Source organism: Drosophila mojavensis, unplaced genomic scaffold (assembly GCF_018153725.1).
Source record: "Drosophila mojavensis isolate 15081-1352.22 unplaced genomic scaffold, ASM1815372v1 contig_36, whole genome shotgun sequence".
Lineage (NCBI taxonomy): Eukaryota > Metazoa > Arthropoda > Insecta > Diptera > Drosophilidae > Drosophila > Drosophila mojavensis.
The window spans coordinates 17,695,652-17,709,606 of NW_025318858.1; the positions used below are offsets into that span (position 1 = coordinate 17,695,652).

At 36.7% G+C, this 13,955-nt stretch overlaps 5 protein-coding genes across 5 annotated transcripts; 2 read left to right on the forward strand and 3 right to left on the reverse strand.

Annotated features, from left to right (window-relative positions):
* Positions 1-799: 799 nt before the first annotated feature.
* LOC116803885 lies at positions 800-1,695 on the reverse strand. The gene is made up of 3 exons (XM_032729000.2): positions 1,430-1,695; positions 1,197-1,370; positions 800-1,132 (listed from the first exon to the last, which is right to left on the reverse strand). The coding sequence occupies exons 1-3, from the start codon at positions 1,685-1,687 to the stop codon at positions 959-961; spliced, it is 606 nt and encodes a 201-aa protein (XP_032584891.2). The 5' UTR covers positions 1,688-1,695; the 3' UTR covers positions 800-958.
* A 637-nt stretch (positions 1,696-2,332) lies between these two features.
* Positions 2,333-8,102, forward strand: LOC6577150. The gene is made up of 4 exons (XM_044009134.1): positions 2,333-2,507; positions 2,568-2,735; positions 7,657-7,836; positions 7,901-8,102. The coding sequence occupies exons 1-4, from the start codon at positions 2,391-2,393 to the stop codon at positions 8,072-8,074; spliced, it is 639 nt and encodes a 212-aa protein (XP_043865069.1). The 5' UTR covers positions 2,333-2,390; the 3' UTR covers positions 8,075-8,102.
* LOC6577149 lies at positions 3,651-4,684 on the reverse strand. The gene is made up of 3 exons (XM_002003082.4): positions 4,272-4,684; positions 4,038-4,211; positions 3,651-3,979 (listed from the first exon to the last, which is right to left on the reverse strand). The coding sequence occupies exons 1-3, from the start codon at positions 4,527-4,529 to the stop codon at positions 3,806-3,808; spliced, it is 606 nt and encodes a 201-aa protein (XP_002003118.3). The 5' UTR covers positions 4,530-4,684; the 3' UTR covers positions 3,651-3,805.
* A 79-nt stretch (positions 8,103-8,181) lies between the features above and the next one.
* Positions 8,182-9,464, forward strand: LOC26528307. The gene is made up of 3 exons (XM_015165520.3): positions 8,182-8,915; positions 8,986-9,159; positions 9,241-9,464. The coding sequence occupies exons 1-3, from the start codon at positions 8,679-8,681 to the stop codon at positions 9,409-9,411; spliced, it is 582 nt and encodes a 193-aa protein (XP_015021006.1). The 5' UTR covers positions 8,182-8,678; the 3' UTR covers positions 9,412-9,464.
* A 196-nt stretch (positions 9,465-9,660) lies between these two features.
* Positions 9,661-13,938, reverse strand: LOC6577151 (cohesin subunit SA-1). Its single transcript, XM_002003084.4, has 10 exons — positions 13,756-13,938; positions 13,376-13,691; positions 13,063-13,236; positions 12,704-13,003; positions 12,210-12,643; positions 11,317-12,152; positions 10,865-11,223; positions 10,515-10,805; positions 9,864-10,404; positions 9,661-9,798 (listed from the first exon to the last, which is right to left on the reverse strand). Exons 1-10 carry the CDS (start codon positions 13,830-13,832, stop codon positions 9,737-9,739), a joined length of 3,390 nt encoding a protein of 1,129 aa, XP_002003120.1. The 5' UTR covers positions 13,833-13,938; the 3' UTR covers positions 9,661-9,736.
* Positions 13,939-13,955: the final 17 nt, after the last annotated feature.

Sequence of the window (13,955 nt, forward strand, 5' to 3'; positions counted from 1 at the left end):
TCTGTTACCACCTTTTTCAGGTTAGCTGAAAATAACACGAACTAACACGTGGCTAACAATTGGCTGCTTATTGCATTATATAATTCAATTTCTATTGTATAAAAGTATCACTTTATAGGACAGTAAAATCAATTCGAAAATGATACGCGAATAGTGAAACTATGTGGTTCCAGTTGACGTTTCGAGTGAACGCAGTCCTCTTGCAGATTCTGTTCGCAAGACAGTCGAATGGTCTGAGCTACCGATTCATTCCCGAGGATGATGAGTTCTTAGAAGACTGCGTAAAGCGCCTACAAATGCTCTTTACATTTATGGATTGGTTGACACTTTTCAAACAACCTTAAGATTAAGGTTAAAGTAGCATCGCCAGAAACTGTTATTTTTATCAGGAGCAAGAGTTAAGCAGACATATCATCGGGTTGTTTAATGTTGAGTACACTACATGCATAAATTAAGGATTGGCTTAGGGAACCACATCGCTTTGGATATGGGAGCTTTTACCCCAATGGTAAAATTGTATAACACTGATACTGATCACAATAATTACATGTATAACTAAAAATTTGAAAGAGGATGTCCGGATATGAGTCGAGCTATAATAATGTAAATAAATCTAACACGGTTAAGATAAACACGGCGAATAATTATTGAAACAGCAGTGCTCGAAGGGTTCAAGGGATCTCGTAGTCGAGCAGTCTCGACTAGAGCTTTCTTACTTGTTTTTTTTTTTAAATTCATAATAAAATTTGTTTTAAAGTCTTTTCGTTTATTCTATATTATAATTTATTTATTAGGCTTTTTATTGGGAACATGATGAATAATTCAACACTAACATTTTAAATTAACATATTTTAAGCATTAACAAATGGATAGTTATAATAGGGATACCAAATTAAAGTGATCCAGCGGGGAGGATCTGATTAAGATGCCGTGGACTTATCGGACTTGTCATGTTATTCTAATTTAGCCTTTCAAACTCTCCCACTAGCTCGATACAGATGCTAGATTCTCGTTCCACATTCATCCAGCTAAAGGCTCTGATTGTGACAACAATTTTATGTCGCCCATGTAAAGGCAGTCCAGTAATATCGAATATTAAGTTAATAACAAACGGTTCGTGAATAAATTTAGTCTGCAAGAAAAATGTAAATATTTAGAATAATATTTATAAATATATTCATATTTAGTAAATTTACTCCGGGGTAAAAGCATTTGTCTTTAACATCTTCTTTATTGGTTATAAATTGAGTCCAATACTTATACCAATACTGAGGCTCGTCATACAGAATGGGGCAGATGTCAGGAACGGTCATACCGAAAGGTGTTTGCACCCAGCTTATACGATCGAACTTAAATAACTGAAAGCTCGTCTAAATAGAAAGTCATTTTAGGGATGTTATTTGTCTCAAAAAATGCTAACTGAAAATACCAAAACACGATCGCCAGGTTGAATGTCCCACTTAAAGGATGCATTGCCCGAAACTGCTAGTTTATCGCCTTCTCGTGTAAAGGTTAACTCTGACATATCACTCATTTCATGAACGTTAAGGACGTTATGTGCTGAATTTTGGCACTCGCTGTAGAACTGGTCCTCCTCAGGGACGAACAGGTATTTCAAGGCAATCGATGGCCATGTGAATAAAATCGCGCCGAAAATTGCGTATTGAAACTTTATATGGAACAACATCGTATGATTTTTCGACTCACTTTGGTGTATTGAATCTTAAGCGTTCAGGTTTTTATAGCATTTCATGTAGAAAAGTTACTTTAGTATGCAACTCAAATATTTTATAGCACTTATATATACAATCAGTTAATCTTTAGTCAGTTATATTACCTTAATTAGATTGAACACGAGCTAACTAGTCTGTTACCACCTTTTTCAGGTTAGCTGAAAATAACACGAACTAACACGTGGCTAACAATTGGCTGCTTATTGCATTATATAATTCAATTTCTATTGTATAAAAGTATCACTTTATAGGACAGTAAAATCAATTCGAAAATCAAACGCGAATAGTGAAACTATGTGGTTCCAGTTGACGTTTCGAGTGAACGCAGTCCTCTTGCTGATTCTGTTCGCAAGACAGTCGAATGGTCTGAGCTACCGATTCATTCCCGAGGATGATGAGTTCTTTGAAGACTGCGATAACGCGCCTAGAAATGCTCTGAACATTCATGGATTTGTTGACACTTCTCAAATAAGCTTTACTCGTAATAATGGTATAATTACCGTATCGGGCAATGCTACCACAATCTGGAATATTAAACCTGGGGATCGCATTGAAGTAACTTCGGTTTGCACTAATTGATTATAATTACACTTTTTTTCAGGGTAAGGGTGTCATGTTCCAGTACGATGTGGCATCTGGCAGCCAACACAATTCAGTATGACAGTGCGTGACTGCTGTGCCGTCATATACGACAAGCCGCAGTACTGGTATAAATATTGGACACAACATATAACCAATAGGGAAGAAATAAAGGACCAATGCTTTTACCCCGGAGTACGTATATGCTATACAACAATCTATTTGAGGCTAAAAATTTATATCTTCGCCTTTCAGACCAAAATGATATATGAGCCTTTCGAGATAGACGTTCGAGATAGACGTTATAGTGCAAGGAGCACACCAAGATTTGCGCTTAATAGCCTTGTTCGCCTTTCATTTAAAATTTTTCCAGAAGAGGTGAATACTCGCTCGCTTGTTGCACAGCTTACCGAAATACATAAAATATTTTTTTCCACAATTTAAGGCCCGTTGCCTCCTGCCAAAAACCTAAGATTGACAAGTTTGAATTATAGCGTGTGGCATAATATTTATCAATTTCTAAGTCAATTGTATTTTTGCCAGGTTCGTCAAGTTTTTTTTTTTTTTTTAATTTTATCCAAAAACTCTAGAAATTCATGATTCAAATTGGTCGGAGAGTTTTCAATTCTCGCGTCCTCAATTGAATCATTTTGCATATCATAAATTTCAACCATCATGCTTTAGACGGTCTCCAAAATATGATTTTTTCGGGTTAAACGGGTTGAGCGGCGTAACCCATGCCCGCCCGCACCCAACCCGAAACTCGATTTTTCAGCCCATACCCACGGGTAACCGCGGGTGCCCACGGGTACCCGATAAAAACCCGGCCCGTGCCCACTTCTAATTTAGGGCATTCGACAAGAGAAATGTGCAGCGCGATACTATTATTGGAGAATTCGAAAGGCTAGACTAAAATACACATTGTATATTATATATATATATATATATATATATATATATATATATATATATATATATATATATATATATATATATATATATATATATATATATATATAAATATATAAATATATATATTAAAATTTTACCTATTTTTCAAATGTCAAAAGACCAAATAAAACTAAAATAAAAGTCAAAAGTCCATCTAAGAAAGTTATTCAACGAATTGATTTCCTAAAACATTACAAAACCAGATTCGTTCAGTCCAGTGGCTATGAAAAACCCCTTCCGTTTTGGCATATATTGTGTTAATTACTATGTCCACCAAGAAATTTTAACTAATAAACACGTAAGAAAGCTCTTAGCAGCGGATACCTTTAATCAAAACTTAATTCATATCAAGTGATTCAGCAAAATAAATTTAGAAAATTTTCAAAATGTTACAAATTCTCAATCAAAAGAGACACAAACAATTTTTTTTATTGTATAGTAGTTATTGGTATTGATAGGATAATAAAAAAGTGTTCGCGTCGGAAATAACCGACTTGTAGATACTGTAACATTAATCACTCCAGGCTTTCAATTTATGTACATTAATTGAGTCTTTCAAAGTGTCCCTCTACTTCGATACAGATGCTAGTTTCTCGCTCCACATTCTTCGCGTTAAATGCTTTAATTGTGGCAATAACTTTATGTCGTCCACTTAAAGGCAATCCAGTAAAATCGAATATCAAATTCAGAGAAAAGGGTTCGTGAATTAATTTAGTCTGAAAGACAAAGACAAAAATTACAAACTTCAAATATATTTAAATTTTGTAAACATACTCCAGGGTACATGCATTTGTCCTTCACGTCTTCTTTATTAGTTATATATTTTGTCCAATACTTATACCAGTACTGAGGCTCATCATATAGAAGAGCACACATGTTACGAACTGTCATACCGAATAGTGTTTGCACCCAGGCTATACGATCAAATTTAAATAGCTGAAAGCTCATCTAAATGGAAAGCAAACTGTAAATATATTATTCCAATCTGTGAATGTTGAAGTTAAGTACCTCAATGCGATCTCCTGGTTGAATATTCCACTTATAGGTAGTATTGCCAGACATATAAATTATATCGTCCTGGCGTGAAATTGTGAACTCGGAGGTATTAAACACTCCATAAAAATTAAGAACATTATTTGGTTGATTAGAACAATCATCAAAGAACTCGTCATTTTCAGGAATAAACTGGTATTTCAAGGCATACGATATTTTTACGATGAAAATGAGGAACAACACTGCATAGAGAAACTTTGAAACGAACAACATTGTGTTATTATTAAATTCCAATGGGAATTGATTTTTATCCTTGAATTGAATGGGTTTTTATACACGAAAAACAAGTTGTGTAATGCTGATATTTATCACAATAATTACATATCGACTCAGTTAAATTGCTTCAAATTTGAAAGAGGAGGACCTGATATGTCGATAAGCTATTTGTATTTAATAAGGTTTATGTTCAGTTTTATCATCAATTATAGTAATATAGTTAATTTATGCTTACATTTTCGGTGTAATAAGTTTTCCACTCCATGAATAGGCGAGATAATTGTTAAGTTTTAAATGAGGCAATGACTTTGTGAAAATATATGTAATGTAGATAAGGTGGCGTGGCAGACTCCATAAAGTATTTATATTCTTAATCAGGCCCGTTGATTTAGTCATGCCCGACTGCTATTGTTTTGTCGTTATCTAAAAAGATCGATAAAAGCGACATTTCACTTCGTTTCATTAACGTTAGTTGAATACAGTCAAAGGTAGAGATCTAAAAATTTCTATATGTACATATATTATATGCCCATGTGGTGAAGAGAAAAGCAAATTCACAATAAACATATTTGAAATACTAGAAACTTGTGAGTCGGCTAATAAGGCTAATGAAGAAAGTCCATCTCTGGTTAGACTGCTTATTAAGACGTGCCTTCATCTGCATATGAGTTTAAGGCAACATGATGAAGATGTTTGTCTGCCTATTGTATATACATAGATATATATGTTCGCAAAAATTATGTACGGTGTATATCATCTACAATAATTTGTAATAAAAATAATAATAATAAAATCGATAAACAAGTTCCTTCACATATTCTTTTAGTTTAATTTAATACCCCAAACGATGCAGACGATTAATTTCTGACCATTCAGCGACTCTATCAATATAAACAAGTAAGAACGTTGCAGTTGGGCGTTACCGACTGCGGAATACTCATTCACACCCCATCAGCCATTTAGTAGTTAATTTTCGCTCTAACACTGTAGAAAATGCAGGTTTTCCCGATTTGCCACGCCCCTACTGGGCGTAGACACCTCATTTTTGGTCAGTTCTTAAAACGAGATAACGGTACCTTAACTGCAAAGTTTGAATGCTAGCCCTAAAAATATGTGAAAATTACAGGATATTTTCGATATGCCACACCTCTAAAGAGGCGTAAAAATTATTTTCGGGTCATCGGTAGAGGAGGTTACTAGTAACATAACTATCTAAATTTGAAGCTTCTAGCTATTATTCTTTAGGAGATATAAACTTTTGCGGTTTGCCACGCCCCCTGTGGGCGGACATATACCCGACAAAACTTTTTGGTCTTGGGTGGTCAGCCCGAGTATATAAACAAAATTTGAGGTCTCTGGCATCAATAGTGTCTAAAATATAGCAGAATTAAAGAAATCACTATATCTTCAGGTCTGATTTGCCACGCCCCTAATGGGCGTAGATATAAATTTTTGCCTTTAGACTTTATAGAATCATAGCATTAGCTGATGTGCAAAATTTCAGTGCTCTAGCTGTAAAACTCTTGGAGATACAGTTTTATCCGATTTGCCACGCCCCCGATGGGCGTAGATATATCCGCCATAGCTCGTGATCTTGAGTGGTCGATGCGGATCTATATTTCCAATTTCAGCTTTTTAGCTATTTAATTAATATGATTTCTGGCATATCGGAAAATGCATTTTCCGACAAAAATGGTAAATTGGAAATATTTACATATAATAAACATACGCCAGGGTACACGCATTTGTCCTTCACGTCTTCTTTATTGGTTACATATTTTGTCCAATACTTAGGCTCATCGTATAGAACTAAGCACATGTTATAAACTGTCATGCGGAATGGTGTTCGCACCCAGGCTATACGATTAAATCGAAATAACTGATAGCTCATCTAAATAAAAAGTCAATTGTAATACTGTTATCTCAATGAATATTGAAGAAAAATACCTCAATGCGATCCCCTGGTTGAATATTTCAAATGACTGAGTAGTTGCCCGACATTTGAAAGACATCGTCTTGTTGTGTGATTGTAAATTCAGACATATCAAACAGTCCATAGATATTAAGAACATTATTTGGTTGATTAGAACAACCATCAAAGAACTCATTCTCAGGAACAAATAGATATCTCAAGGCATTAGAAATTCTTATGAGGAAAATGAGGGATAGCACTGCATACAAAAACTTTGATAAGAGCAGCATTATGTTATTAGCAAACTCAATTTGGAATTGCTGTTGGTGCTGTACGTAATGGAGTTTTTATACACAGACAAGCAATTTAGATATACTGATACATACTTACCATAATAATTACATATGGACGTTATTAGAGTGCACCTAATTTGAAAGAGGAGGACCTGATAACGCGATAACACATTAATTATATTTAACAAGGCTAATGTTCAGTTTTATTATTAATTATTACTTATAATTAATTTAATTTTATATTGTATTTCCGTTAAAATAAGCATTTCCCTTAAACGATTCTCATACCTTCAACCCATTGATAGGGTATGCTCTACGCTGGTTTTATGAAAATATATGCAACAAGCTAAAGAGTCGTTCTTAAACAGGATGGAGCTTAGACGATGTAGTTATGACCATCTAGTCATATATATATATATATATACACATATATATTCTCAATAATCTGAACAGTAATCTAAACCTTGTAGGACATAGTGCAATCTTATATATCAAATCAATCTACATGGAGTTATTGTGATAAATATCAGCATTAAATAGCTTGCATTTTAGTGTATAAAAACTCCAATGCATCTACCACAAAAGTCAATTCCAATTTGAGTTTAATAATAACACAATGTTGTTCCGATCAACGTTTCTATACTCAGAGCTATTCCTCATTTCGTTCATTAGAATTTCGAATACCTTAAAATATCTATTTGTTCCTGAAAATGACGAGTTCTTTGATAATTGCTCCAATCAACCAAGCAATGTCCTTAATATTCATGGACTGTTTGATATGTCGCACTTTATAATTAGACGCCAGGACGATATAATTTATATGTCTGGCAATTCTACCTACAACTGGAATATTCAACCACTGGATCGCGTTGAGGTATTTCGTTGAGTGGAATAACATCGTTATAATTAACTGTTTTCATTTAAGGTGAGCTTTCAGCTATTTAAATTTGATCGTATAGCCTGGTTGCAAACACCATTCGGTATGACTATTCGTGACATGTGTCCAGTTCTATTTGATGAGCCTCAGTACTGGTATAAGTATTGGACAAAATATATAACTAATAAGGACGATTTTAAGGGGAAATGTCCTGACCAAGGAGTATGTTTGTAAGTGAAAATAGTATTGCAATTAAAAATGTTTGTTTTTTTTTTTCGTCTTCTAGAAAAACTTATTTTACGAACCATTTTCCTTGAACTTGTTTATCGAATTAACTGGATTGCCTCTAAATGGACGATATAAAGTTGTAATGACAGCTAAGGCCTTTAGCCCGAATAATGAGGAGCGGGAGACTAGTATTTGCGTCGAAGTAGAGGGACAATTTGAAAGACTTAATTAAATTTATATCAAATTACATTTATTTCAAAGTGCTCAAGAAAGAAATAATAAAATTGTCACCTTGCTCTAAATACAAAATAAATATTAGATAATTGCGTCGAAATCGTGGTATAATTTTAATATTTGTAATCATGAAAATTATTTTACTGTATACGGTGATTATATTCAACGCTAAGCTAAAATTAACTTTCTTTTTAGTTATTACATATGTCATTTAGAATAAAATTACAGATTCAATTAAAAACAATTGGAGGAATAAAGACATAAGGCCGTTATACATTTATGAAGACCTTATGATAAATTTAAAAATTGATTACTAATTAAATTCTTATCGATTAATACTTACCGCCATTCCAAAAAACAGACTATTTGTAAAAATTTATTGAAATAGAAATATTTGCTCATATGTATATGTAGCTACATAAATATTATAACAACACTGAACTGGTTAGATATATCTACCATGATGATATGACCACCTCTTTCTAATTGTGCGTAATCAAACAATCATACACAGATATTTATCATTGTTATGAAACCCAATTCATAGCGTATAAAAAGCCCCCATGCATAGGAAAGGGATTTGAAAAGTAAATAGCGCAACGATGTGGATCGGACTATTCGTGATATTGCTGGCAACGCAATCGAGTGGATTTAAATATAAGTTTATTCCTGACAATTATTATATATTCGACGGTTGTCCCAATCAACGAGAGAATGTTCTAAATATATCAGCCATGTTTGATAGTTCCAATTTATCGCTTGCCTCTAATGACGATATAATATCCGTTTCGGGCAGTGTTACCTATATATGGAATATTCAGCGTGGGGATCGTATTTTGGTAACTTTCCAGTGAGCTAAGTTAAATAATATTTGGATCTTATTTTTTTTTTTTTTTTTTTGTTTTGCAGGTTAGCTACCAGTTATATAAGTTTGATCGTATCGCCTGGGTGCAGACAGTATTCGGCATGACTGTGCCTAACATCTGTCCAATTATGTATGATGAGTCTCAGTACTGGTACAAAATTTGGTTACAGCACGTGGTTAACAAGAAAGACGTGAAAGACGAATGCTTTTACCCTAGCGTAGGTTTATTCAACATAAACATATCGTGTGTTTCGAGTAGATGTTTTTACTTTTAATTAAATTACGGCTTCTTCTTGCAGACTAAAATGATTTTTGAGCCGTTTGATATTGACATTTTTCTCGATTTCACCGGATTGCCTTTAAATGGACTCCACAAGATAGTTATAAATTTGAAAGCCTTTGACCATAGGAATGTTCGGCGAGAAACTAGCATTTGCATGGAAATTCGTGGAGAATTTGAAAGGGTATAAATTCAATACGTATTTATAATTGCATGATGTAAATAAATGTGTTATTATCGCAACAGTTGTAGTTTAACTGGATCGTAATAGTTCATAGATATAATACAGAAGCGAGTGAATCACATATTATTCTAGTATCAGCGCCTTTTATGGCCTTCAATACATTTCACAGACTAGCCTAATATTCAAGTTCGAATTCTGATATGCATCACTCAACCCTATCATCGACTTAACTTAAAGATATCATACATCATACCATTTAGTTAAGTTACACAATTAAAGTTTATTCTGAATAGTTCTTAAAATAATTTGTATTTAATTTCTTTCGATGATCTCAGCCTCTATAATCGGGATCATTGTGTTCGTCTTCGTCTTCCTCCTCCTCGTCATCTTCATCTAAATAAGAATTGGAATTCGTGTTTTACTTCAAAGCAAGCGTTGATTAACTTCGAACTTCTTACCATGATCTCTTCGCTTGCGCGTGTACGCTCTCCGAGTGACCACCGGCGCCTGATCCGTTTCGCCGTGCAGCAAGGAATTACGATACAATATTAGGGGCTGCCACTCCTCCGCACGACTCGACGGCATGCCCGGCGGTATGACCTTGTCCAAGAAGGCCATTATCACCTTCTTATCTTGCTTTAGCAATTTGTAGTTGAATTCATTGAGCACCTCCAGAAACAGAATGCGCGTTGGTGCACGGACTGGATCATCGGGCTGTTTATTGGCAGCAAAGTAAATGCCGCCCCGATGTATGGCAGCAACCGACTCGCGATTCTTAAGGGCATCAAACCCGAATGTAAGCGCAAACCGCTTAGCCAACTCCTTCAGATCGATAAACTCCTGTGAACTCTTTGATACAATACCATCATCACTTTGCTCTTGCAGGCTCTTAAACACTGTAATTAAACTCAGCAAGAGCGTCATGGCAAAGTTAACCTTATTGATTTCTCGCGCCTTTCCCAGCGTAGCCTTAATAATATCGCCGTACTCGTTATAGCACTTTAATTGTAAGGGAAAGGAAGTTGAGATTAATGTCAGGAAAAACCTTTATACTATATATACTAATTAGATTAGGAGAAGAATCTTTGGAGTTATAAAATTATCTGTACCTTTACATAATATTTGAATATACTTGCTGCTCGCATTGTCGGTATTATGTTGTAGACAATTAGTTTACAGTAGCAGGCCAAAAAGTTTCGTTTTTTATGTAACTCCTCGATGCGGGTTTCATCCTGGGCAACAACCTGTTTCAGCGAGAACACGTAGTGCTGCACAAAATTGTCTAAGATGAGATGTTCGTCCATGCGCGACTTGTATTCTAAGCTGCGTATATGCTCATTCTCGCTGCGCGCCAACTGATCTGAGTAAATGATGAGCAGATCACAGATGGACTGGTAAGCCTGTCAAAAAATAAATCTCTCATGGAACGACCGTTAATTAAAAGTAATCTTATACGCACAGCTTCTTGAATTTGGACAGTGGGCCCGTCTCGGGTCAGCTCAAAGCAAGCGGACATAAAATTGTCTAAATTGCTGCGCAGCTCAGCTACAACCTCAGCCACATTCAACGCTTCGCAGTCATTCTCAACGTAGTAGAGGCCCCAGCTAATCGAGAAGTAGCAGGCCTCAATGCAATACGCCAGCGCCTCATTGGGTAGACAACGTTCAACATTGTCCTTACACTGCGCCTCCTCAACGTCACGAAACAGAGATTTAAATAAATCCCACGAATTCAGATTGTGCGACGAATACAAAATGGACAACACTTTTAGTGCTATGGTTATATTATAGATGTCATCCTCGTTAGGTGTCTCCTCGCCTGAAATAATAATCAAATTAAATTAGTGGAGTTAATACTCAATCGATCATCTTTCAAATAGTTTCTCGTATACAATATAAAATGAGTATTCACCTAAAATAAGATTTCGCCACTCGACGATGGTATCCTTGTACTTGTTGACCGCACTCTCGATGATATTGGAGCGGGCAATGTTGCAGCGAGTGTACGTAGCGCTTCCTTCGGCGCAGAGGCATTCCAGGGTCTTGGCGCAGGTCTCGAGGACATCGCGACCGGTGTGCATACACATTACTTGACTAATCTTATCCAGCAGTGCCTGCAAGTTGCCCTCCTGCCGATTGGTGGTGTACAGATTGAGGTCAAAGTACTGCGGCACTGCCAACAAATTGGCCAGCTTTTCGCTGTCTGCCTGGTACTTTTCCAAAAGAGCCGGCAGTGTCACAATGAAATGCTCTGTCAACTTGACCTTTTCATCCTGTATGGCTTTTAACTCCTTAGAGCTAAGTGTAAACTTGCGATTGCTGGCACGTCCCACGGGCACCTCACCCGTCGCGGATTGCTTAACGCTGCTCACCATGATTTCGATCAATGTAGATTCCTGTTTGTTGTCGAGCACCTCCTCATTGGGACCTGGCTCCTCCAGCAACAGATCAGTCATACATTCCCAATCGCGCACCATATCATTGCTATCTATGAAGGAGTCCACCAAATAGGCGCCGTGCTCGTGCAGCTCTGATTCAATGAAGAATTGCACGAGATCTCGAATCAGTGGTGTATTGGGCAGACGCAATTTACCACGCTTTGTCTTCGTTTCTTCCATGTCGGCGGTTAGGTGAAACAAACGCACATTAAGAAACTCTGCAGCAGCCTGAGCAACACCTCGATGCGAGGAGTAGACCAGCTCATAGACAATCTCACAATCCTTATCAGCCAAAATCTCCGGATGTATTCTATAAGAGATCCATTACATTCATATATACATAATTCAATTACGCCTTGAAACTCACTTTAGTATGCTGATAACCAGCTTAACGGCATGCACAGACACCTCGAATTCCTTGTCCAGTGTCATGGCTACAATTCTGTCTTTAAATTTGGACGTAAACAACTCCAGTTTGCCTTTTAGCTCATCTTTGTCATAGAGGGGCAGCAGCGATTGGAGACAGCGTAGACGCACTTCACCAATTTTATCGTGCAGCGTCCAGCCAATATATTTCAAATATGAATCGTCCAGGAAATTTTGCGGATAATTTTCCATCCATATGCCAATCTCAGCCATACAAATGGCTCGTATATCTGGCAGAGTATCTCTGTAGCGATGTACAAATACCGACTTAAACATGTAGGTTAACATGCTTTTGATCTCATCCATATTCTCTTCTAACTCCGAGCGTTTTGTCATCAGCGAGTCCAAGCGATCCGATGCGCGACGATCCCGTGACTAAAATACATGATAACTATTATACCTGGATGCCTAACTCAAATTTAAAGATTTGCTTACTTTAACGCGCTCAGCTTCAAATTGTTTGGCTGCATTTTCGAAATTATTCGATACGAGAAGAGCAACATCCACCAATGCCGTCATTAATTTCATTGCAGCCAATGTTGCGGTGTGACGAAAAGCGCGTACTTGTGAATCGGACAAACCCGTCAGTAGCGAGATCACATTGTCCATTAAGAACTGATCATAAATTATGGAATACTGACATTGTTTAACAAGCGTTTGCACGAAGTCACAAAAATTATTTTTGAACTTCTTCCACTGTGTGCCGGTCATAATCAATGGATACTCGCCGCTTTCCTAAATAAAAAATTTATATTTTAGCCGCTTTCGTTCAATTCATTTAAATGCTTACTTACCTCATCAAATTCTTCCGTCATGCGACGAATGATAGCCGTATGGTCAACAGGATATTGTATATCCTCTGATATTTTTCCTTTGCAACCGCTTGCATTTATAAAGAACTGCATCAAGGCAACAAGTGCTGTTTCCCGATTCGCTTTGTACTGTCCAATCCATTGATCAACAATGCTCTGCATTTAGAATAGATTTGATTGTTATTAAAGATGGCTGAGGGAAATCTCAATTGCTCAACTAATTTCTCTCCCAGTGAAAGGACATTTATCTCTCTCTCCCATACACACATACACATACGTCCACATAAATATTTACCGCAATTGGATTCTTTGAGTGTCGAACAATATAGTATAAACTGTTCTCATCGGTTGTAATTTCACGCTCGTTGTCGATACGTTCGTGGTGCGCCTTCTCCACTGGCTCTTTGCGCGGCCGCTCAATGCGCTCCTTTCGCTCCGCTGGCGGTTTGCGTGTTTGTGGTGTCTTTCGTTTGCGTGAAACGGGCGCAAAAAACTCATCCTCGTCGTCATCGATGATTGGCGGTTTGTCACGGACGCCACCACGTGCACGCAGTCGCGTCATGCGCTTGGTGGGGCTGTCTGCATCAGATGTACTTTCATTTAAAGCATCACTGTTTAAAAAAACAATTTCCCATAAAAAAATGCAACGATACTGAATTCGATTTTGCGTTTTACCTGTGCATTTCGTCGTATTCTGGAGCCGGAGGCGGATCATCCATACGTATGCGCTTTCCACCGCGGCGCGCCATCATTATGATATATGAACTGGTCTTTTTAATAATTAATTGTTATTTTTCTGATAATAAAATTTCTTTGGCGTCTTGGCAAACAACAAATAGTGATGATAGCGAAAAGCCACCAATACTATCGGAAGA